A 26629-nucleotide genomic window follows, 5' to 3' on the forward strand; every position below is an offset into this window, starting at 1 on the left:
GTATTCACACCGTACCTCTGTGTCATGATTTTGAAGGCATCCGGGAGGTAGCATTGCACATTTTCCATCTGGAACGGGTCGGCGTCGCAGATCTTGTCATCTGTCCGACCGTAGTTGGCGCTCTCGATCATGATGACATCACTTCCTGGACAGCGGAGGTCAATGGGGTAACCTTCGCAAGACAGCTCCCTCCTCACCAGCCCAAAGGGCAAGGCAGCTCGGCTGAAGCCTGGAAAACACAACGTGGATTTTTTTTTGGTGAGATTTTGCACGCGTAAAGTCGGTAATGTAAAATCATCGAATCTTACAGCACAAAAGACGGCCATTCGGCCCATCTTTGAAAGAGCTGTCCAATTTAGTCCCACCCCACAGTTTTTTTCCTCAAAACCCTGCAAATTAGTCTTCTTCAAGTACATGTCCAATTGCCTTTTGAAAGTTCCTATGGAATCTGCTTCCACCACCTTTAACAACCCACTGCGTGAAAAAATTTCCCCTCTGGTTCTTTTGCCAATCATTTTAAATCTATGACCTCTGGTTACCGACCCACTTGCCAGAGCAAACAGTTTCTACCTATTTGCTCGATCAAAACGCCTCATTATTTTGAACATCTCTATTAGATCTCCCATTAACCCTCTCTGCTCGAAGGAGAACAATCCCAACTTCTCCGATCTCCACACATAACTGAAGTTCCTCATCCCTGGTATCATTCTAGTAAATCTCTTTTGCACCCTCTCCAAGGCCTTGACCATCCTTCCGAAAGTGTGGTGCCCAGAATTGTACACAATACTCCAGCTGAGGCCCACCCAGTGATTTGTAAAGGTTGAGCATGACTTCCTTGTTTTTGTATTCACTGCCCCTATTTACAAAGCCAAATATCCCATACGCTTTCTTAACAGCCTTATCAACTTGCCCTGCCACCGTCAAAGATTTGTGAAGATGCACCCCCAGGTCCTTCTGCTCTTGCACCCTCCTCAAAATAATACCATTTAGATTATACTGTTTCTCCATGTTGTTCCTCTCAAAGTGCATCACTTCACACTTAAATTTCATCTGCCATGTGTCTGCCCATTTCACCAGTCTGTCTATGTCCTCCTGAAGTCTGCTACTATCCTCCTCACTGTTTACTACGTTGCCAAGTTTTGTATCATCTGCAAACTTCGAAATTGTGTTCCCTATACCCAAGTCCAGGTCAATTATATATAACAAGAAAACATCAACAAAAGATAAACCAGCAATACCAATTCTTATTTCAGGTTCCAGCTCATCCGAGCCAAGGCGGGGTTGCTACAGTTGATCTCAATGTCCCTAGGATAGGGAAGGGGAAAAAATATAAACAAAACAGCCAGCCTTCATGCTCCCGAATATTGTCGAGTGACATAGGAACAGGAGTAGGCCATTCAGCCCCTCCAGCCTATTCCGCCCACCTGGAAAGTGCGCGATTGTGTGTGCTGGCTGCCAACACTCATCGCGTAGGCTCACACATGAAGAATTGCCACTTGGCGGAGATATTGGGGTGGGGGCCCCTGCCTCGTCTGTAACCAAGCACCTTCAGGAGAGAAGGGGGGGGGGAATAGATTTAGCACATGGAGGTCAGCTGGACCAGTCAGCAAGGATTTTAAAACCCAAAGTTATGCTCAAGGAACTGTGTAGAATTCTTTGAAGATCTAACAGGGGGGATAGATAAAGAGAATTGCAGTGAATGTGCTTTGCACGGATCTTCAAAAAAGCTTTTGGTAAGGTTCCGCATAAGGCATTTATGGCAAAGATAGCGACACGTGGAGTTAAGGGGAATGTGAGCACACGTGCAGAGAAACGGCTTGAGGGCAGGAAACTAAGGGTGGAGTAACCGAAAGGTTCTTGGTCTCGAAAGATGTGGTGAGTGATGGTCCACTGGAGCCTGTGTGGGAACTCAGTTCACCACATCTTCCCATTCTAAGAAACTTTCTGTTACTTATTTACGATATACATCCATACGTACGATCAAGGGGGTAAGTTTAACATTTGGCGATAGTGTAAAACGGGGGATATCAGATTGGCCGCCCGTTATACACCCCGCCTGATTTTCCTTCTCACTGCAGAAACAACATTAAGATTTTCTCATGACACCATATTGGGGTTTGTGAAAGGCTGCAGCAGGTCATGGGTAGGCAATCTGGACGGATAGATAGGTGGCAGAGTGCAGTTTGATGCTGTAGAATAGATTTTGGAAATAAGAATTAGGGAAAGGGTAAGATTTAAAGTGGCATCGAGGGAGCTTGATGTGCCAATAAACAGGTCATTAAAAAGGTAGCAGAGCAAGTATATAAAGTCATAAAAACAACAACCAGAGTCCTTGGCTTCGTAACTAGAGGCACAGAATACAAAAGCAAGGAGGCAGCTCGTAGAAAGCTATGGTTAGGCTGCAGTTGGAGTGTTGTGTACAGTTTTGGGCATCCCATTATAGTAAGGATATAAAAGCAGTTCACCAGGTGCACTTGGATAGAATCATAGAATCATAGAAGTTACAACATGGAAACAGGCCCTTCGGCCCAACATGTCCATGTCGCCCAGTTTATACCACTAAGCTAGTCCCAGTTGCCTGCACTTGGCCCATATCCCTCTATACCCATCTTACCCATGTAACTGTCCAAATGCTTTTTAAAAGACAAAATTGTACCCGCCTCTACTACTGCCTCTGGCAGCTCGTTCCAGACACTCACCACCCTTTGAGTGAAAAAATTGCCCCTCTGGACCCTTTTGTATCTCTCCCCTCTCACCTTAAATCTATGCCCCCTCGTTATAGACTCCCCTACCTTTGGGAAAAGATTTTGACTATCTACCCTATCTATGCCCCTCGTTATTTTATAGACTTCTATAAGATCACCCCTAAACCTCCTACTCTCCAGGGAAAAAAGTCTCAGTCTATCCAACCTCTCCCTATAAGTCAAACCATCTAGTCCCGGTAGCATCCTAGTAAATCTTTTCTGCACTCTTTCTAGTTTAATAATATCCTATCTATAATAGGGTGACCAGAACTGTACACAGTATTCCAAGTGTGTTACCAGAGACGAGCAGTCGTGGTTATGAAGAAAGACTCGAGAAGTTCGGACTTTTTCTCCACCCGGAGAAGGTTATGGGATGATCGGAGAGAATTCTTCAAAATCACAAAGGGTTAGGATAAGGTAAACAGTGATAGATCCTTTCCGCTTGATGGTAATGGGGCACACAAATTTATGATCACAAAAGGAAATAAAGGGGAGGTGAGAAAAAATATCTCATTGCACAAAGGGTGGTTAGAATGTAGAGTCCATAAACACGTTTAAAATAGATGGCAACTTGAAAAACAGGAATGTTAGAAGGTATAGGCAGTGGGCAGGGGATTGAGATTAGATGAGGCGGCTCCTGTGGAGAAAAACACGAGCACAGACCTGATGAACCGAATGGCCTATTTCTCGCTGTGACTCTGCGGCTCGATGATTCAGGAGCTGGCCTCTTTCTATTTTTCATTGACATAACGGTCAGGTACGATATATAAAAAGCTGCTGATGGTCAATCTTTCCATGTATGGAAGATGATCGAATGTATAAAATCATACCGCACCCATTCTCAACAGTGAGTGGTCTCCCCTCAGTCATACTAATTAATGCTCCTTGAGTCGCAATCTCAAACAACCTTCACACTTAAATGAACCCTGTCTGCATACTGTGCTGCTGAGTCTTACAGACTGGGAGGTTCCCGAGCTTTGAAATCCTGTCTGTCTATCAAACAAGGGCATGGGGTGTGGGTAAATATTAGAGTAGACCTCAGAACCCCTGGCTAAGGAGAGCGAGAGAAAAAAACCCGACAAGCCAGGGCATTTATAACAAAGACCAGGCAAATAAAGGTCCCACAATCATACACTATCAGGGGACAGCTATCGCTGTCTCACAATCTGTAAAAACAAAAACTAGCTTAAGTTTTGTGACAGCTTGGCTCAATTGGTAGCACTTGCCTCTGGATCAGAAGGTTGTGGGTTCAAGTCCCACTTCATGGCTGGAACACATCATGTACACTGACACCCCACTGCAGTACCGGGGGAGCGCTGCATGAAACTTCAAACTGAAGTCCTAGCTGTGTACTCAGGCGGTTGCTAAAAGACCCTACACGGGCACTGTTCAAAGTGTTCTATTGATATCCTGGCCAACATTCCTCCCTCGTTCAACAAAATCAACAAAAAAGCAAAATAAATGGCGATTCATCTCACTGCATGGTGTTGCTGGTGCAAAATGGCTGCCATGCTTGCCGTCAACGACAACTTGAATTTATACACTGTTGTGTCCCAAGGTGCTGTACAGAGGAGTAAGGGGGAAGAAAATGGATGTTGATTCAAGGAGATATTAGGAAAGGTGACCAAAAGCATGGTTAAAGCGGTGGGTTTTGAGGTGGGCCTTAAAGGAGGAAAGTGTAGAGGCTGGGGGGGTGGCGGTATGAGGGAGTAAATTCCAGAACATGAGGCCTGCGTGCCTGTACGACTGCCAATAGTGGGGCAAAGGGATAGAGGGTGCACAAGAGGGTGAAGTCAGAGGAACAGAGAGTTTGAAGTGCGGGGGGCAGTTGAGGGTTTGCAGCACTAGAGAAGGTTAGAGGTAGGGAGGGGGATGGTTGTGGTAGGATGTAAACACATGGCTGAGAATTTTAAATTATTGCTGGAGGGCTAGGAGCCAACGTAGATCAGCGAGGACAGGGATCATGGGCAAGCAAGACTTAATGAGGGATAGGATACGGGGAGCAGTGTTTTGGATGAGCTGATGTTTGCAGAGGATGGAGAATAGGAGGCCGGCCAAGGGAGCATGGGAATAGTCGAGTCTGGAGGTAACAATGGCATGGATGAGGGTTTCAGCAGTAGGTGGGCTGAGGCAGGGACAGTCTACATTAACAACAGTCACTGCAATCCAAAAAATAATGCACTGCAGGCAAAGCCTTTTGATAAAAAGGAACTTGCATTTATAAGAACATAAGAAATAGGAGCAGGAGTAGGCCAATCGGCCCCTCGAGCCTGCTCCGCCATTCAATAAGATCATGGCTGATCTGATCCTAACCTCAAATCTAAATTCATGTCCAATTTCCTGCCCGCTCCCCGTAACCTCTAATTCCCTTTACTTCTAGGAAACTGTCGATTTCTGTTTTAAATTTATTTAATGATGTAGCTTCCACAGCTTCCTGGGGCAGCAAATTCCACAGACCTACCACCCTCTGAGTGAAGAAGTTTCTCCTCATCTCAGTTTTGAAAGAGCAACCCCTTATTCTAAGATTATGCTCCCTAGTTCTAGTTTCTCCCATCCTTGGGAACATCCTTACCGCATCCACCTGATCAAGCCCCTTCACAATCTTATATGTTTCAATAAGATCGCCTCTCATTCTTCTGAACTCCAATGAGTAGAGTCCCAATCTACTCAACCTCTCCTCATATGTCCGCCCCCTCATCCCCGGGATTAACCGAGTGAACCTTCTTTGTACTGCCTCGAGAGCAAGTATGTCTTTTCTTAAGTATGGACACCAAAACTGTATGCAGTATTCCAGGTGCGGTCTCACCAATACCTTATATAACTGCAGCAATACCTCCCTGTTTTTATATTCTATCCCCCTAGCAATAAAATAAATATATAGTGCCTTTCATGATCTCGGGACGCTCCAAAGCGCTTTACAGCCAATGAAATACTTTTTTATAGTGTAGTCACTGTTGTAACGTATGAAATGCGGCAGCCAATTTGCACACAGCAAGATCCCACAAACAGCAATGCCTAGATAATCATCTGTTTTTAGTGAAGTTGGACACCGGGGAGAACTTCCCTGCTCTTCTTCGAAATAGCGCATGGGATCTTTTACATCCATCTGAGAGGGCAGACGGGGCTTCGGTTTAACATCTTATCCCAAAGAGGTACTACGTGTGCTAAATATAGATTTTCCTTCTGTATTGATCAGTTCTTTCTGTTTCTTTCATTCTAACTGTGGTTTATGTCATCAATATTTTTCCTCTTGTTCCATCCTTCCCTCCCCCGATTGTTTGTACGGCCAAAAAGAAGGGAATTGGAGTGCGACTTTTGCCTGGATTTTATGGTATGCAATTGGTGTGGTGTTGAGTGCCTGCACAAGTACAACAAGCCTGATTATAGTGTGAGTGAGCAAGGATAATCCATCAATCAATGCGGGGTTTGCAACGCTCATATTTTTAAACATCAATGTAATAAAATTTCATAGGCATGGTAGTGATTACAAGGACAGCAGCTCTATTAACAATTATGAAAGACAGTCAAATCCATCTGCACCGAGGGGAAATTAGCCAGTCGAGGAATTTCTACAGCAAAATGAAGAATGTAACAAGGTTAGGCTATATTAGCTTAGTCAGAGAATAAGGCACATGATGAAATGTTCAGTGCATTGGTGCATTTGTCTCATTCCACTTTGCAATGCGCAGGAACAGAAAGGCACATTCGGTTACTGATGTTTCATGAGGGCAAGTGTCGGGTGATTCTGAAAGCTGGAAAGCAGACCCACATCTGAAAGGCTTCACACTGGAATTAGCTCACCCCTTTCCTCCCTTGCACTCACAATTTGCACAAGCAGCATATATTATGATTGCTAACAAGGCTGCTGAGGTTACATAGAATTCACAGCACAGAAACAGGCCATTCAGCCCAACTGGTCTATGCCGGTGTTTATGCTCCACTCGAGCCTCCTCCCACCCCTCTTCATCTAACCCCATCAACATATCCTTCTATTCCTTTCTCCCTCACATACTTATCTAACTTCCACTTAAATGCATCTATGCTATTCGCCTCAACTACTCCATGTGGTAGCAAGTTCCACATTCTCACCACAGGTCTCTCGCCATCTTGTTGGGTAGGACTTTCAATAAATGTGTTTAAATTCAACTTTTTGTTTGATGAAAGAGAGAAGCACCTTAGCTTTGACACTCAGCTCACCCAATGTTAGCATATTAGCACTTAACCCCTTTGTAGGAAAGTCCTTTACCTGTTTTAATTGCAGCGTGATTCATTTATTTGGGACTCCTTTAGAATTGCAACTGACTACATCAAAGCAAGAATTACACTAAGAATTCGGCCCCAATTTCAAAGCACTTGAATTTTAACCTGAGGGAGTAAACTCATCAGTGATGAGCCCCGAAAGTGAGTGTCGGCAGGCTAGTCCACTGTAGAAGGCATCGCAGTCAAGCCGTATCCTCTCCTCATACACATTGCAACAGGGGTCCCTAGTGCGAAATCAGTAACCCTGACTGAAACCACCTACAGTCTCCTAACTGCAGACATGGCTGAGATCAGCTAACTCAGTACAGATCAGGATTCCAAACTGCAACCATCGAGATGTGTATGACTTAGTATTGTATCACAAACAGCCTTTACCTCCCAGGCCAACAGGGGAGTTAATAATAAGTAACTTGTCCCTGGGACTCGATTTTTGAAACCTTGATTTGTATGGAATCTTACAGGTCAGAAGGAGGCCATTCTGCCCATCGTGCCTGTGCCAGCTTTTTGAAAGATCTATCCACTTCATCCAACTCGCCTGCACTTTCCCCATATCCCTTCAATGTTTTCCTTTTCAAGTATATATCCAATTATCTTTTGAAAATTACTACTGAATCTGCTTCCACCGCCCTCTCAGGCAGTGCGTTCCAGATCGTAACAACTTGCTGCGAAAAAAAATTCTCCTCATCTCCCCTCTGGTTCTTTTGCCAATTATCTTAAATCTGTGTCCTCTGGTGACCAACCCTCCTGCCAGTGGAAACAGTTTCTCCCTATCTACTCCATCAAAACCCCATCATAATTTTGATGACCTCTATTAAATCTTCTCCTAACCTCCTCTGCTCTATGGAGAACAATCCCAACTTCTCCCATCTCTCCACTGGAGCAGAGTCTACATTCTGTTTAGAGATGCTTAACATCGATGCAGAATACAATCCAGATGATAACAGATGACTTCTATGAAGTCAGAGGCAGGCAGACAGGTAAGCAAAGACAGGCAAAGCACATAAAGGGTCAGGAATATATTCATGCACATTATCTAAGAAAAGGTCAAGAGGGGGATCACAAAAGAGGTTTGGATGAACATAACCCTTCAAGCCCATTTGATCTCACCCTTCTAGAATCTTACTTTTATTTTGGGATGGTGGTGAGGTGGGGGGGGGGTGGGGTGCAGGTGGGGTGAGCTGTCCAGATCTGGATTCCTTGCATAATAAACATTGCAGCTGTTTCGACAAAAGACTCCCAAACCGAGCAGGCCTTTGGTCTGGCCTTGATCAAGCCCAGACCCTTCCCAGCAGCTTTGGTTTCACTTCCAGATTTCTGCTCAGTTCTCACTTCACTCTAATTAGTCAGGCATCCTCCACTGATGGTTTGAAATTCAAAGCAGACCTGAACCAGGCAATCTTGCCCCGCAGTTGTGCTGATGCACTGCGATGCACGATATCCCAACAGAGGCGGACATGACCACAATTTCCTAGAAAGATATTTTCAGTCTCAGCTGGGCCTTCAGACCCTCTTTGACGAAGCTTTTGCTCATCCCGCCAAATGTCTTCCTCAGCTTGGCATCTGTTTTCCTTCTGTCTCTGTGAAGCTCTTGGGACTTTTTATTACAATTAGAGGCACTACATAACAAGAACTTGCATTCATATCACTAATTTAAAGAAAGAAAGAACTTGCATTCATATAGTGCCTTTCATGACCTCAGGACGTCCCAAAGCATTTTATAGCCAATTAAGTACTTTCTGAAGTGTAGTCAAGGTAAGCTTCGCCAAGCAACAGCATGTAGATGAGAAAAAAACAGGGGGGGGTTCCAAGGAATGATCGATTCTTGGCATTTTCCAGAGATGTCGGAGTGGGAAGGTAAGCTAATGCTGGAGATGCTCTGGCTACAATTGGATAGGAAAGAGTGTAACCAAAAAAGGGGAGTCCCACAGAGTTGGAAAATGGAGGAGAGGCCTTGGAGGAGGATTGTCTGACGCATTGTGTTGAGGTCAAGGAGGAAACCCATGAGGGCTTGTACACACCTCTCACTGTGCCACTAGTGACAGACATTCAGGACTCCCACTGGAAAACTCACTCTGATGACAAGGACCCAACTTGTCAGAGACGGCCATGGGCCTCCTTCCTATCGACCCTCCTCTGGCCCCAAGTGACGGGAAAGATCACAGGGGAGAGCAGTAATCACCCCTCAAGAGTCTCTGCTTGACCACTCGACTAGCAACATATAAACTTCTTTAGTGGAGGATTGCAGAGGCTTGGGCGTAATTTACCTGTTTCCCTCTTGGAAAAACATTTACAAATTTGCTTTAAAATTTACAGCCGTATTGTAAACAAGGCTTTAGGGCTCCACTGGCCAATTATTTTGTTAATTGAATGTTGAATTAAATTTTAGGATACATTAAACTTCCATACAAATGTGACTACTTGTTAGTTAAATGTGCCATGCACATCTTGCAAGGTTACATGCCGAAACTGTGCTGAATGAGCCACATTTATTCGGGGGAGGGGGGCACAGCTGGACAGTTTGCCTGAGGAAGGAGAAAATCTCCGAAAGCTTGTGAATTTAAAATAAAATTGCTGGACTATAACTTGGTGTTGTAAAATTGTTTACAATTGGACAGTACCTTGGCTTACCCATCTAGCTTTTAAGCACAAGCTGAGAACTCCAAGGCCTCTCCTCCATTTTCCAACTCTGTGGGACTCCCATTTTTTGGTTACACTCTTTCCTATCCAATTCATATCGTGCCTTTTATGACCTCAGGACGTCCCAAAGCATTTTATAGCCAATTAAGTACTTTCTGAAGTGTAGTCAAGGTAAGCTTCGCCAAGCAACAGCATGTAGATGAGAAAAAAGAGGGGGGGTTCCAAGGAATGATCGATTCTTGGCATTTTCCAGAGATGTCGGGGTGGGAAGGTAAGCTAATGCTGGAGATGCTCTGGCATCTGAGCAGGCTTAGCTAGTAACCGAGCCACACAGATCGCAAGTTCCCAGCTTCCAATTCCTAACTTGTTCTGAATTACTATCTAGCAACTCTACCGGCGCTGGGCGAAGACGGGACCTGGCATGCACCCTGCAGTTGAATAGCCTGCTAGCACTCACTATTTCGACTCGCAGGTGAAGAACAGATGCTTGGGTGCGGTTGTAAGAGGCTCCCTAGCACCTGGAACTGTCCCCCAGCAAGAAGTCGGCAGGTTCAGGAGATAACAGGGATAGGAGAAAACTGACATGACAAAACAAAAAGCAATCACAAAATGCAACAGAATTCCAACAGGATGGGAGGGGGTAAACAAGTAAGCTTGTGCAGATTACTTGCAGCCTGCTTGTACCAGTTAGCGCAATTAAAAGTCAACAAATCGTTAATTTCATTTCGTGTCAATTAAAAATGTTCAATCAATTCCAACTATCACAGCTCTGTGTGGGCGCCACATGCAAGTAAAGTAGGCCACTGCATTAAAGGAACGATGCGTTGCTGGCGTAAGTTGATAAAGATCCCAACAAAATCTATGCTGTGGATTAAGTCTTTCACTGAAGCAGCTTTTGAAAATACTCTAGTGCACAGCTGACCAAATGGGTGAATGGACTGTCCTGGGCAATATTTATCTCTCAACCAACGTCACTAAAGCAGATCACCTGGTCATTTATCGCATGGCTGTTTATGGAACCTTGCTGTGCACAAATTGGCTGCCGCGCTTTCCGACATTACAAGTACTCATTGACTGTAAAGCGCTTTGGGATGTCCCGAGGTTGCAAAAGGCGCTATATTTCATTCTTTCTTAATTACAGGCCAGAAGGTCAGCAGTCCGATTCACGGTCCGTGCCGAGTTAGCCGATCCCATCTTCTGGCTCCCATTTGTATCCGACTATTCCTGTCGGAAAGTTCAAGTGGATGTCGAGGCAAAAAAAAAAAAAACAGGATGGGGCTTGCTGGCGATGCCCTCTGTGGTTGAACAGCACTCGCTGCCTGGGCTCGTGGGGCAGTTAATGGATCGAGGCATAGGGGGCTGTTGATGCATGTGCAACTGCATCCCAGTGGGAGGGGAGGAGTGTGGAGTAGGCCTCTGTGCAGCCATTTGAAAATAGCCACATCAATAGTTGTTTAAAAACTCGGTAAGCTTGCGTGCCTCTCTCTCACTGATCAACAGAAAATGCTTCTTACCGCACAGCAGCTAAAAAGCCCACATGTGGGAAATGAATGATATTCCAGTGTGTCATTGGAAAGTGTTGCATTAATAGCAATTTGACACGTTCCTGAGATCTTTCAGTTTATTTCAAGTCCTCCGTCAGCGAAGGAAAAATAAAACAGCTTTCACCGCGACAGAAAGTAATTCATTCCATCGCGGGATTCTGACAGTTGGAGAGAGCAGGCTGGTGGGAGGCATGAACAGCATAAAAAAATAAAATAAAATAAAATTTGAGAGGCAGTATGAACCGTCATTTAGAAAGGCACGGATTAATCAAGGACGGTCAGCATGGATTTGTTAAGGGAAGGTCGTGTCTGACTCACTTGATTGAATTTTTTGAGGAGGTAACAAGGAGAGTCGACGAGGGCACTGTGTTTGATGTAGTGTACGTGGATTTTAGCAAGGCTTTTGACAAGCTCCCACATGGCAGACTGGTCAAAAAAGTAAAAGCTCATGGGATCCAAGGGAAAGTGGCTAGTTGGATCCAAAATTGGCTCAGTGGCAGGAAGCAAAGGGTAATGATTGACAGGTGTTTTTGCAACAGGAAGGCTGTTTCCAGTGGGGTTCCACAAGGCTCAGTACCAGGTCCCTTGCTTTTTGTGGTTTATATTAATGATTTGGACTTAAACGTGGGAGGCTTGATCAAGAAGTTTGCAGATGATACAAAAATTGGCCGAGTGGTTGATAGTGAGGAGGAAAGCTCTGACTGTGAAGTACAGATCTCAATGGACTGGTCAGGTGGGCAGAGAAGTGGCAAATGGAATTCAATCCGGAGAAGTGTGAGGTAATGCATTTGGGGAGGGCAAACAAGGCAAGGGAGTACACAATAAATGGGAGGATACTGAGAGGTGTAGACAAATAAAGGGACCTTGGAATGCATGTCCATAGATCCCTGAAGGTAGCAGGACAGGTAGATAAGATGGTTAAAAAGGCATATGGGATACTTTCCTTCATTAGCCAAGGCACAGAATATAAGAGCAGGGAGGTTATGCTGGAATTGTATAAAACATTGGTTAGGCCACAGCATGAGTACTGCATACAGTTCTGGTCACCACATTACAGGGAAGATGTGATTGCACTAGAGAGGGTACACAGAGGACATTTATGAGGATGTTGCCAGGGCTGGAGAATTTTAGTTCTGAGAAAAGATTGGATAGGCCGGGGTTGTTTTCTTTGGAACAAAGGAGGCTGATGGGAGATTTAATTGAGGTACATAAAATTCCAAGGGGCCCAGATAGAGTGGATAGGGAGGACCTATTTCCATTAGCAGAGGGGTCAGTGACCATGGGGCATAGGATTCAAAGTATTTGGTAGAAGGATTAGAGGGGAGCTGAGGAGAAATTTTTTCACCCAGAGGGTGGTGGGGGTCTGGAACTCACTGCCTGAAAAGGTGGTAGAGGCAGAAACCCTCAACTCATTTAAAATGTACTTGGATGTGCACTTGAAGTGCTGTAACCTACAGGGCTACGGACCAAGTGCTGGAAAGTGAGATTGAACTAAATAGCTCTTTATCGGCCAGCACGGACATGATGGGCCGAATGGCCTCCTTCTGTGCCATAAATTTCTATGAGAAACAATACTGGAGGCACGCTCTGTGAACACGAGTGCTGCCAAAGACACTAGCACTTTACAAGAATTAACTCCTTCCCTTGGTTTCCTTTCACTGAAGAAAGGATTCTGAAAAGATAGCACACGCACCAGGAAGGATGATGGGTTATACCAGTCAGTGCTAAAGGCCATCCAATTTCATTATAAGTCCTGATATAAAAGGTGATATGCGTTGTGCGCGCTTTGCTTAATGTGCGCACCAGACAAGTAAGCGCAATGCATCAAGAGGAAAGGGAAAGTCGAGAGAGACTAATAGAGTAGAGATTTGCCTCGGGTTTTCCCATTGTTTCCAGGCTAAGTATGCTATCGACAATGATTGTTGTCAGCACCAGCTTTTACTCTCAGATGGAGTTCCAGTCTTATATACTTACAGCCGTTGTGCTTACTTAATGAATCTCTGTTCACAGTCTGGTGCCTTGGAAAAACGAAAAATACCTTGTACACTGATTTGTTCAGTAAGGTTGGCAGTGCAGTTCATTCCCCTCCCACCTCCCAACAGCACTGACTCTTGCTGGGGGTTTAGATTCCATGGGTGCCAGCAGCCATCACTCAACATGTCTGTTCTTCACATGTGGCAGGTTATTCAACCCAGGAGGGACAATCCTGTCCTTACCTCACTTCCATACACACATCCTCAGGAAGGACTTATTGTGCAGCACAGATTCACCAGAATGATACCGGGGCTAAAAAGGGTTAAATTATGAGGACAGGTCGCATAGACTCGGCTTACATTTCCTCGAGTATAGAAGATTAAGGGGTGATCTAATTGAGGTGTTTAGGATGATTAAGGGATTTGATAGAGTAGATAGGGAGGAACTATTTCATCATGTGGAGAGTCCAGAACAAGGAGGACATAACCTTAAAATTAGAGCTAGGCCGCTCAGGGGCGATGTTAGGAAGCACTTCTTCACACAAAGGGTAGTGGAAATCTAGAATTCTCTCCCGCCCCAAAAGCTATTGAGGCTGGGGGTCAATTGAAAATTTCAAAGCTGAGATTGATAGATTTTTGTTAGGCAAGGGTATTAAGGGTTACGGAACCAAAGCGGGCAGATGGAGTTAAGATACAGATTAGCCACGATCAAATTGAATGGCAGAACTGGCCCGAAGGGCTGAATGGCCTACTCTTGTTCTTATGTTCCTCTTTCCAGCAGGGATCAAGCAGGGGCCCTGGCTGATGTTCTCCCATCCTAGCCTAGCAGTTTCTAGCTCCAGATTGGGTCAGCCAACAGCGCAGACTGGAAATCCAACCTGGGACCTTTGCTCAGTTTACACAGGGCCTTTACCAACTGATCCATTGGGGAAGCTTTTGCACCTTTTCAAATTTGGTCCATCATGGATGTCATCACAATGCTGTACTTTAAACGAACCATTCCACTTGAATGCCTGTGATACAGCAGCTGTTAACTTTAAGCATGCTCTAATAGTACCAGCTTCAAAAATGGGCACCCCAGCCCCTCTCTCAAGAGCATTCCAAAGTGTTCCATATTCAATAAAGCACTTTGAAATGCAGTGACTTATGTCGGCAAACTCGGGTTGCTAACCTTCCAGGATTGTCCTGGAGTCTCTGGGAATGAAAGATTCATCCCCTGGATGCTATAGGTGCATTTAAAAAAAAAGTGTGCGTTTTTGTTTGAACACTTTCATTTATCAGTTGTAAAAAGATTGGACATTGGAGGGTTAAAAAATCTGTTGGACAGGGAGGGGAGGTTGGAGGTCATATGGTGAAACCTCCAAGAACACATCCAATCAGAGTTGGCAACTCTTAAGGTAGACGTGACAGCCATTTTGCACACAACGAATGACCAATGAATCTGTTTGTTGGTGGTAATGACTGAGGGAGAAATGTTGGCCCTTAAGAAGCAGCTTTAATGACCGACCATGGGTGGATGGCACTATTCCATCTTGCACCGTCTTCATTTTTAATCCATACCATTGACAAACACAATGCACCCAAGCATTCTGGTCAGCTAAAGGAGGATCTGAACTTTGGAGTATCACTCCTCAAAATACTTGGCGACAACTTATGTTTCACTGATATAGGTCCAGAGAAAATTCAATATTCAAAAGGATAAATTGAGGAAAGGTCATCCTGACTGGAAATCCTTCACAGGCTCTTGGAATCCCCGAACCGCAAGCCAGACTGGCTGTGGCATCAATAGAATGAATCAAGAAACTCTGCTGAATGTCACACACAGACCGATTCCCCCCCCCCCCCTCCCCCTTAGTGTCTAACTGGAACACGAAAGAAAACTATTCAATAACTTGTCTCTTCAGAACGATAAAATACATCCGGTAAACTGCAAAAAAAAACGAATGTGTTTTGTGTCCAATGACAACAACATAACACTGAAATCGCAGCGCAGACTACAGCAGCGATCTAAAAACCGTCGTGACTTGGAAATGGGACTTATCCTTGAGGGAGCCATTTTGCGACAAAACATGAGAACTGCACAGATAAATCTCTTTTCCTGGAAACCATTAAAGTTTTTGGAGTTTCACTGAAATGCATTTTGGTTCTGAGAGTAGTTCCATGATCGCAGATGCCTTCTGTGAGATTTAAGGACCGATTTTAAGTCTGTTCCCCCACTTAGGCGGAAATGGAGCAGCGGAGGCTCTAAAATGCCACACTTACCCGCCCTGTTCCTGCTCCAATCTGGCCTGCTGCCATTTTGCCACGGCCTTGAGAAGAACGGCCCAGGCGCCCAACTGAGTCAGATGGGAGTCTCCATTAAATTGCGCAGATTGAGGATCCTTGTTGTACATAGGGCCCTGATTGCAATTTCGAGGTACAAATGGGCGGGGCACGAGCTGCTCCATTTGTACCTGGCGGTGAAAGGCCTAACCAGCAGTCCTTAAACAGAGAAAAAGAAATCCAGGCTGCTGCCAGCCTGTCCGAGGTCCGAGGCCCCAGGCGCCCGCACCCCCCCAATCCCCGCCCCTCCGCCAACCAGGATTTCCGACAGAAGCTAAAGTCGGCCCTATGGTCTGCCCTCCATCCTTGATGTTACACGTCAGCTGGGCTCAGTGGTTGCACTCTTGCCTCTAAGTCAGTTGGGGTTCAAGCCCCTGAAATTCATGTCATGGTCCACTTCAATTCAATGCATATATTAAAAACTTGAAAAAGCTGTAGGCAGCAAACATTATGTTTGTAGGACATTTCTCTGTCAGCCAATTTTGGTGATGGCATGACATAGAATGTACAGCACAGAAACAGGCCATTCGGGCCAAATGGTCTATGCCGGTGTTTCTGCTGCATACAAGCCTCCTCCCTCCCTACTTCATCTAATCATATCAGCATACCCTTCTATTCCTTTCGCCCTCATGTACTTATCTAGCTTCCCCTTAAATGTGGGAGCAAGTTCCACATTCTAACCACTCTCCTGAATTCCCTATTGGATTTATTAGTGGCTATTTTATATTTATGGCCCCTAGTTTTGGTCTCCCCCACAAGTGGAAACATCTTCTCGACTCCCAATCAAATCCTTTCATAATTTTAAAGATCTCTATCAGGTCACCCCTCAGCCTTCTCTTTTCTCGAGAAAAGAGCCCCAGCCTGTTCAATCTTTCCTGATAGAATTGAGAGGGTATAACTGGTATCGTCCTTGTAATGGGCAGTAACCCATTTAAATTAATTAGTGGGACGGGGAATGCCAAGCAAACACCTTAAATCATCATCCGGTACTATCGCCAGCAGTGGCTGCAATATTCTGAACACCCATATTCCAAATCCACTTTTATTCACTTCCGTGAAACTTTTGTTCGATTGAGTCCTTCTTGTACACAGAAGACAACAGCAGAGGGGGGGACTGAGCTAATCTCTTGTCGGGAGCTTCAACTCAGCACAGGGGAGAAACAAAAAACAAACACTCTCAGCTCCTGCACGATTCAGGTTTGCAGTACACCAGTAATCAATGGAAAAAGTGAAGGGACCTGTCAAGCCATGTAAGTCTATCAATAATTTACTTTTTCTTTTAAATGACTACTCTCTGTCTACTGCCTATTATTGCCTTGTTTTTTTTTTTAAAATGAAATTGCGCATTGATTTCTTGTTCTTGGGGACTCGCAGGAATGGAAGGAGGAGGCCATTTGTAGAGAGAAAGTATGGCAGTCCCTCGCTGTAGTGTTCATACTCTGTGGCCTCTGACACAACATGCATTGTTTATGGCTCTATCAGTAATCAAAAAAAACACACGTACCTTCCTTGCATTAACTCACTTTTGTTTTTCTCTCCAAGGCCTCTAAAAGACTGTGCTGGAGAGAAGCTTCGCTCTGCCACTGATAGCACATCAAACAAAGCCACCAGCACTCAAAAGAGTTCAGATGGGAGAAAGATTTGATGTCAGAGCTAAGAGGTCGCCGCAGCAAAATCGGTCGCATCCTCCTCAAACACGCTTACTGACTGCGGATGGAAGGATAGCTGTATCTTGTCTCCTACAAGTTGCTCTCTCTTGGATTAAGGAGGTTAAATTAAAGGGGTTTTCCTTCTAACGTGTGGGTTCCCGGACAGCAGCCAAAGCGCACTGCTCTCCCATCTTTACATACAGGATTGAAACCGGTCTCTGCGCAGATCAGCCGCGCATTGAAAACCCAGTGGATCGTTACGTGTACTGTCTGGTCACTGGAGGCGTGCGAGGCAATGACGTCATGATGGCACGCCACAGACGTGGCTTGGCCATGAGGCTGCTGTGGTCAAATAGCCTGCCAACACCCAACGTGTAGGCTTGCACACAAATAATGGCCAGTGGAGTGAGGTACCAACACCCACTGAACTGTACCCAACAAGGACGAAAAGAAGGACAATTTTTTTTTTTATAAATTCATTCACGGGATGTGGGCGTCGCTGGCAAGGCCGGCATTTATTGCCCATCCCTAAGAGGGCAATTAAGAATCAACCACATTGCTGTGGGTCTGGAGTCACATGTAGGCCAGACCGGGTAAGGACGGCAGGTTTCCTTCCCTAAAGGACATTAGTGAACCAGATGGGTTTTTACGACAATCCGGTAGTTTCATGGCTATCATTACTGATACTAGTATTTTAATTCCAGATTTTTATTTAATTAATTGAATTTTTAAATTCGCCAGCCGCCGTGGCGGGATTTGAACTCGTGACTCTGGATTTTAGTCCAGGCCTCTGGATTACTAGCCCAGTAACATAACCACTACGCTACCGTACCCTTCTTATTGGCTGGAGACTCCCATCGAATGTGGACACACTCAATGGACCAGAGTGTTGTATCAGTCAGTTAGTTATGACGCTCAAAACTTATTGAAAGAAACATACCATAGAGACTGCGTGTTTGACAGGGAAGAAAGATCATGGACTGTTTGATTGCCGCCTGTGTTGCTTGGGTTGCAATCTCAGGAACTCTGCGAAATGGGAGATGGCGAGTCCCATCAAAACTGGGACTGCACTTCCGCCATACCTAAAGGGCTGGATAGCTTGTGTTAGCGGCACTGACACACAAGACCCACGTGTCAGCAGTCGATGACGCCAGCACGATATAAAAATGCGTCAATTGACTAATCACCTGCGGTCCGAAGCATCACAGGCGGCAAACAGTCCATAATCCTCCTTTCATTGTCAAACATGTAATCTCTGCGGTTTGTTTCTTTCAATAAGTTTTGAGTATCATAACTAACTGACTGATACAATACTCTGGTCTATCAAGTGTGTCCACATTCAATGGGAGTCTTCAGCCAATTGTCCTTCTTTTCACCCTGGTCAGATACAGTTCAGTGGGTGTTGGTCACTCTCATTCCACTGGCCATTATCCAGGTTCAAGTCGACACAGTCGGTGTGAGTCAGCTATTTGACCACAGCAGCCTCGGAGCCAAGCCTGATCCTCTCTTCACCCAATAATGTCCTCTTGCAATACAAGTTCCAGCAGATAGTTTCTAGGAGCAAGAGTCATAGTATCATAGTAGGTACAACACAGAAGGAGGCCATTCGGCCCATCGTGCCTGTGCCTGCTCTTTGAAAGAGCTATCCAATTAGTCCCATTCCCCTGCTCTTTCCCCATAGCCCTGTAATTTTTTCCCTTCAAATATTTATCCAATTCCTTTTTGAGAGTTACTACTAAATCTGCTTCCACCACCCTTTCAGGCAGTGCATTCCAGATCATTACAACTCGCTGCGTTAAAAAAAAGTTTCCTCATGTCGCCTCTGGTTCTTACCAAAGACCTTAAATCTGTGTCCTCTGGTTACTGACCCTTCTGCCACTAGAAACAGTTTCTCCTTGTTTACCCTATCAAAACCCTTCATGATTTTGAACAGCTGTATCAAATCTCTTTTTAACCTTCTCTGCTCTCAGGAGAACAACCCCAGCCTCTCCGCACTACTGAAGTCCCTCATCCCTGGTACCATTCTAGTAAGTCTCTTCTGCACCCACAGTCCTGACCCATTTCGTGCTCCCTAATTAAAGGAAGGGGGAAATCAGCCAGGATCATCTACCATCCTTACCACCGTCCCACCTAATGATCAAACCAACTCAGCACAGACCAGGGATTGAACCTGGGAGCTTCCTGGTTTGACTGGCTCAATTGCTCACTGAATCAACTCCAAGCTGGTTGGGGAGCTTTGGATGGAGTCTCCTCTGACAGAATGCTGCCTCAGGAGCATGATCAGCCACACATGGAGGGACCCCATTTCCCACAGTGCACAGCAACACAGAAAAGGCCCTATCAATGATATGTGCCGGTTCACACTATGAAGAACCTTCATTCTTTGGAACTAATTATTCAAAGAGGCTAGATGCAAGCAGGCAAGTTTTAGTGATGGTAGTGTGCCAATAAACATAATAAGCACACTCCAAATATTCAGAACCGAACCCTCACCCTTAAAAAAAAAATCAAAGGATTCAGCAGCAAGACCCAGGAAACAACACTTTTAATAAGAGGCAGAGAATTTTAAAAAAAAGGATAGATAAGTAAAGACTTATGTTCCTTGCACTGTTTACTATCCTGCTGAGAGACAGTCAGGAAAATAATTTATTTAGTTGAAATAATTATTCACAGCAGTAATCAAATTCACAAACCATTACAATTTTTAGTCACAGTTTGTTAAAAAAAAAAGTTGAAAGGAATCCAACACAGCTTGAAGTTTGCTGCATTGCAAGGTTGCAGTTTTATGAGGCAATTTTTTTTTGAATCTCCAAATGAATATAAAATAATCAATGATTGAATACTGAGTGAAAAATGTGTGAAGATGATGTGCAGAGAGAGTGAAGCTAGGAAAGGAGGTTTTGGCTGAAGGTCACTATAATGATGGCTATAGTGTGCTTGAGGTAAGGTGGCAGTGCAGAGCTGAGCGATATGAAGTGGACGACAGTACTGAGGGAGAGGGAGAGGGTGAGAGACAGTGGGTGATCGGAGGCACAGAGAGACCCGATACTGATGTACAGGAAAACTGGAGACAGGTTCGGGAAATGATCCTGCCTCACACACAAATCTCGCTGTCCAGTGTTCACCCCTAATGGTCAGACATGATTTAGGAGAACTACTTCATTTGTCTGCTGCGGGCCTTGCTAAAAGTCAGCGTAAGATGGTAGAGGAGGCAGTGAGGAACAGGGACACTGTACAGAGAAAGGAGCTCATCTGCTATACAGTGGGTAGGAACAAAGCACCAATTTACAACAGTGACATGTGATGACATGGTTTGGAGAAGGATACCTTTATTTTTTTGAGATGGTGGATCCAAAACAGGCACTGCCGGGGAAGTGCAGATCCCATTAGGCGATAGAGAAGATCCTTGAAATAAACTTATCGAAATCAAGGCAGCTGCATTTATTGGGTGGGTGGGGGAGGGGGCAACATTTTTGCTCTCTGAGGACAGCCTGATACCTCCAAAAAAAAAATGTAGCTGCTCACACTGGCAGCAACAGGCCAACTCTGGGTGTGCCTCCCCGACGTGTTGGTTGCTGGTGTCGCCAGCTGGAAAGAAATGACTGACAGCTGGCAATTGATTTTTTTTGTTTTTGTTTAGGGCTTTGGGGCATGTCCAATCCATCTCCTTTCCATGCTAGTCTAGAGATTAATCATTACACATCAAGCTTATCTGGCACTCCAGATGAGGAAATTGTCCCTGAGCCACCAAGTTCCCTGGTGGCAGCAGGGGACCTATCCAGCAGACACATTCGATTCTCCTGTGGCAGTCAACACAATCCCAAGATGAGACAAACCTTCCGAAGAAGCCTATCAAGTTGGTGTCTTGACTCTTTGCTAAACTAGAACGCGTGATTCCAAACAAAATCCAAGCCACTTCCAAGTTTTGCAGCAATGTAGTAGTAACTGGTACTATGTAAATATCTCTCCCTCATACAATCTTATGTTTTCATTACAGTGGTCCGTGTCCAGACTCCAGAAGCACATTTTCAATTAGAAACCTCATCTTTCCTCTGGGTTGTCTGTTGACAGGTTAATCCATTTCCCTGGCAAGGGGGAGAAATGATCCAAACTGTGCTGTTATTCTCTCCTGTGGGTAAGGGAGGGGGGGCCCAATCAAGACATCTATTTCTCTCCAGATCCACAGAGATCCACCTCATCGCTGCTTTGCGCACCATTAATACGAGTCTTTCTTGTGCTGAGCTGGTGGATCTCTCATGGCACTGCTCAGAGAACGTCAAAGAAGAACTTGCATTTATATAGCAACTTCCACGACCTCAGGATGTCCCAAAAGCGCTTTACAGCCAATTAAATACTTTTGAAGTGTAGTCGCCGTTGTAGGATAGGTAACGCGGCAGCCAATTTGGGCACAGCAAGCTTCCACAAACAGCAATATGATAATAACCAGATAGTCCGATTTTAGTGATGTTGGTTGAGCGATAAATATTGGCCAGGAAATCGGGGACAGCTCCCCTGCTCTGCTTCGAAATAGTGCCATGGGATCTTTTACGTCCACCTGATGGGGCAGGCGGGGCCTCGGTTTAACGTCTCATCCGAAAGACGGCACCTCCGACAGTGCAGCACTCCCTCAGTACTGCACTGAAGTGTCAATAGTCACCTCACCACACACTCCCCGACCTGGTAAGCACTCTCACGGCCCCAATGCCATTTACCCATGAATTCCACCACCTTGCGATCAGCCACTTGCTGAAAAGCAGAGACATGCACAGTTCATTTTCAACAACAAGAGGCAACCAGGTTTTATGTGCTTCTCGAACAGAGAAAATTAGGCAGAAATGCAAAACAAGGGAGCATTTTGGTATTCATCAGATCACATTGCAGAAATAAGAGTATATTCTCATAAAGACTTCCTTTGACATCCGCAGAATTCACTCCTCTTTGTAGTGTCGGATGCTTTACAAACTTTGGAGGCTTGAATTACTGTCAATCGTGTCTAATTTTCAATGAATATTTTAGAATCGAATCACTTCATATACTTCCAGCTATGTATCTGGGGTTTTAAACTGTGCCGATCAATACTCAGCAGCTCACTGCACGCAGTTGGCAAAGCCAACAGGCAGCTGGGCCCTACAGAATGGAAAGTCCCTGCTTGCATTCCCCAGGCTGTGCTAAGTTCGCTGATCTCAGCTGGTCTGGAGGTCAGGCAAATGCTCCGGGGCTAGTAAGAGGGGATATCAACCAGGGATTCCATTCCTGGTTGCCAGCCAATGACCGCCCCCCCACTTACTACAGAGTGTGTGGATCGGGTGAGGACAGGTTCAGCTTGGGCGCCACCAACCCCCCAACAGTCTGCCAGTACTTGCTCTCTCTCTCCACAAGCTTAGAAAGAAAGACTTGCATTTATATAGCGCCTTTTAATGACTTCAGGAGGTCCTAAAGCACTTTACAGCCATTGATTTACAGTCGCTGTTGTAATGTAGGAAACATGGCAGTCAATTTGCGCACAGCGAGGTCCCACAAACAGACAAAGTGATAACAACCAGATAATCCGTTTTAGTAATCTTGGCTGAGGGATAAGTATCGGCCAGGACACCGAGGAGAACTCGCCTGCTTCGAAATAGTGCCGTGGGATCCTTTACATCCACCTGAGATTTAACGTCTCATTCGAAAGACGGCATCTCTGACAACGCAGCACTCCCTCAGCACTGCACTGGGAGTATCTGCCTAGATTCTGTACTCAAGTCTCTTGAGTGGGACTTGATCCCACAACCTTCTGACTCAGAGGCGAGAGTGCTACCCACTGAGCCACGGCTCACACAAGGGGAACAGCCACTTGGGACAAGACAAGCGGAGTGTGCGTGTGACAGTACACCGACAACGGTCAGCGTCTTCGAACGGGGAAGGAAGGAAAATTGGCAAGGCGCATATTGTTAAGAGAGACTCAACAGGTGGCCGTTGCGTGCCTCAGATAAGGCAAGCACCGGGTGCAACCCATAGAGTTTCTCATTGTGACATTACTTTGCAGTCAGCCTTCGCTGGATGCTTTTCATGCCAATTCCTTTAATTGTTTTCAGGAGTGACTGAGGTTCGATGGTAAAGTGCACATCTGTTTGTCTTTGCCTTTCAGAGGTGGCACGGTGGAGGCAATGGCAGTGTTGCAGGTGACGGTTCCATGATTGACATTCTGTTGGCGTGCGAGTGGTAATCTTAATCTGCGTCAGGTTCAGTCTTGAGGTCTGCATCAGATGAGAGCTCTTGTCTCACACGCTGGCTTGGTGTCAGATATCATGCTGATAAGCTTCCAGTCTGCTTTTTCCTGCCAATTACATGCAGTGTTTAGGAGGTAAAATGAGCCTACGCTATATTTGCTTGTATTTTTTTTTGCTTTTGAATATTGGTGCAGATGATGGACTCGCCAGTGACGTTTCTGACTGTCTTGAATGGCAGCCTTGATCTGAGTCAGAGTCAGTCTCGAGATGGCTGGGAATCTTCCTCAGATGAGGGCTCTGACTCACACTCTGGCTCCCTGTCCGATGAAGCTGCTGATAATGAGACAACCCTCGGCACACAACAAAGGGCGGTTTTGGAGAAGCGACATTTTACACCGTGAGCTCAGTCATGTCTTCCTCCTCACCGAGTGTCACTTCAACAGACTGATTTCCTAATGACCTGTCTCCCTGTCTCTATCAATAATAACAACAACAACAACTTGCATTTATATAGCACCTTCACTGGAGCATTATCAAACAAAATTTGACACCGAGCCACATAAGGAGGCATTAGGACAGGCGACCAAAAGCTTGGTCGAAGAGGTAGATTTTAATTCGCATCTTAAAGGAAGAGAGAGAGGTACAGAGGTGAGGAGGTTTATGGAGGGAACTCCAGAGCTTAAGGCCTAGGGAGCTCAAGGCACTGGTGGAGCAATTAAAATTGGTGATGCGCAAGAGGCAAGAATGGGAGGAACGCAGAGATGTGAGAGGGTTGTAGAGCTGGAGGAGTTACAGAGATAGGGAGGGGTGAGGCCATGGAGGGATTTGAAAACAACGATGAGAATTTCAAAATAGAGGAGTTCCCAGACCAGGAGCCAATGTAGGTCAGTGAGCACAGGGGAGATGGATGAACAGTACTTGGTGCGAGTCAGGATATGGGCAGCAGAATTTTGGATGAGCTCACGTTTATGGAAGGTGGAAGGTGGGAGGCCAGCCAGGAGAGCATTGGTATAGTCGAGTCTAGAGGTAACAAAAGGCTTGGATGAGGGTTTCAGCAGATGAGCTGAGGCAGGGGCAGAGACGCGCGATGTTACAGAGGTGGAAGTAGGCGGCCTTGGTCAATACCCCCTTTACACTGTAAATGGAGTCATTTCAGTCCGTCAGAGGGAGGAACAATAATGCAAAATGGTCTCCCTCCTTAGCTCAGTTAAAGCAGTCAGTAGCTGAGACAGGAATGTCCCAATTCTGGCCTCTTGCGCATCCCCAATTTCCTTCATCCCACCATTGGTGGCCGCGCCTTCAACTGTCGAGGTCCTAAAGCTCTGGAATGTCCTCCATAAACCTCTCCGTCTCACTCTCCTCCTTTAAGCAGCTCCTTAAAACCTATCTCTCTGACCAAGCTTTTGGTCACCAGTCCTATCTCAAGTGGCTAAGTGTCAATTTTTGTCTGATTACGCTCCTGTGGCGTGCACTGGGGTGATTTTACTACGTTAAAGGCGCTATATAAATGCAAGTTGTTGTTGTTTGATTCCTGGTCTGTACTGCTTTATCTGATGTCAGCTAGGGATGGAGCAGAGACACTACAAGTGACCTTAGTCCCCCCACCCCGGTTTAAAGGGGGTGGAATCAGCCAGGGCTCCCACCCTGGTGGCAGTGCACGTGCATGGACACAGCGTGAGGATAGGAGCAGGCTCGGGCTGTGATGTGAACTGTCTGTCAACACTCATCATCCACAGCCGGTGAGGAGTATAGGACTGCACGACAGGAAACAGGCAATCAAGATAAGGGGTGGGGAGAGGGAGAAATCTCACTAACCAACCCGTGTGACCTTTTTTAAGTTTTAAACTGAGCAACAAGCCGACACCCCTGCTGCACTGAAGGCGGCAGTAGGGAGTGTGAGCACAGGCCAGATCTCAAAGTGGTTTTACACCATAATGCCAGCCTTGGGAGAGTACCACTAGACTGAGCTCATGGCCGTCTTCTTTCAGCCGTGTCAGTATTGGGAAGAGTGACCACTGCATAGTCCTTGTGGAGACGAAGTCCCATCTTCACAATGAGGACACCATCCAACGTGTTGTGCGGCACTACCACCGTGCTAAATGGGATAGATTCAGTTCAGATCTAGCAGCTCAAAACTGGGCATCCATGAGGCGCTGTGGGCCATCAGCAGCAGCAGAATTGTAATCTGGCACAATCTATAACCTCATGGCCCGGCATATTCCTCTCTTTACCATTACCAACAAGCCAGGGGATCAGAAGAACATAAGAAATAGGAGCAGGAGTAGGCCAATTGGCCCCTCGAGCCTGCTCCGCCATTCAATAAGATCATGGCTGATCAATCCTGGTTCAATGAGGAGTGTAGAAGAGCATGCCAGGAGCAGCACCAGGCGTACCGAAAAATGAGGTGCTAACCTGGTGAAGCTATAACACAGGACTACATGCATGCTAAACAGCGGAAGCAACATGCTACAGACAGAGTTAAGCGATTCCACAACCAACGGATCAGATCAAAGCTCTGCAGTCCTGCTACGTTCAGTCGTGAATGGTGGTGGACAATTAAACAACTAACAGGAGGAGGAGGCTCTGTAAACATCCCCATTCTCAACGATGGCAGAGCCCAGCACGAGTGCAAAAGACAAGGCTGAAGCGTTTGCAACCACCTTCAGCCAAAAGTGCCGAGTGGATGATCCATCTAGGCCTCCTCCCGATATCCCCACCATCACAGAAGCCGGTCTTCAGCCAATTCGATTCACTCCACGTGATACTAAGAAACAGCTGAGTGCACAGGAGACAATAAAGGCTATGGGCCCCGACAACATCCCGACTGTAGTGCTGAAGACTTGTGCTCCAGAATTAGCCACGCCTCTAGCCAAGCTGTTCCAGTACAGCTACAACACTGGCATCTACCTGACAATGTGGAAAATTGCCCAGGTATGTCCTGTCCACAAAAGGCAGGACAAATCCAATGCGGCCAATTACCGCCCCATCAGTCTGCTCTCAATCATCAGCAAAGTGATGGAAGGTGTCGTCGACAGTGCTATCAAGCGGCACTGACTCACCAATAACCTGCTCACCGATGCTCAGTTTGGGTTCCGCCAGGACCACTCGGCTCCAGGCCTCATTACAGCCTTGGTCCAAATATGGACAAAAGAGCTGAATTCCAGAGGTGAGATGAGAGTGACTGCCCTTGACATCAAGGCAGCATTTGACCGAGTGTGGCACCAAGGAGCCCGAGAAAATTGAAGTCAATGGGAATCAGGGGGAAAACTCTCCAGTGGCTGGAGTCATACC

The 26629-nt window shown here is 45.8% G+C and overlaps 1 protein-coding gene across 6 annotated transcripts in view; it reads right to left on the reverse strand.

Annotated features, from left to right (window-relative positions):
* The window catches only part of adgrl2a (adhesion G protein-coupled receptor L2a), a 400733-nt gene that overhangs the window by 162496 nt on the left and 211608 nt on the right, over positions 1 to 26629 (reverse strand). For all 6 annotated transcript variants that reach the window (XM_067989840.1, XM_067989839.1, XM_067989841.1 and 3 more), the window contains one exon: positions 16 to 229. In XM_067989840.1, coding sequence (XP_067845941.1) covers positions 16 to 229 — 214 coding nt within the window. The remainder of the gene's footprint in view (positions 1 to 15; positions 230 to 26629) is intronic.

Source organism: Heptranchias perlo, chromosome 9, assembly GCF_035084215.1.
Source record: "Heptranchias perlo isolate sHepPer1 chromosome 9, sHepPer1.hap1, whole genome shotgun sequence".
NCBI classification, from domain to species: Eukaryota; Metazoa; Chordata; class Chondrichthyes; order Hexanchiformes; family Hexanchidae; genus Heptranchias; species Heptranchias perlo.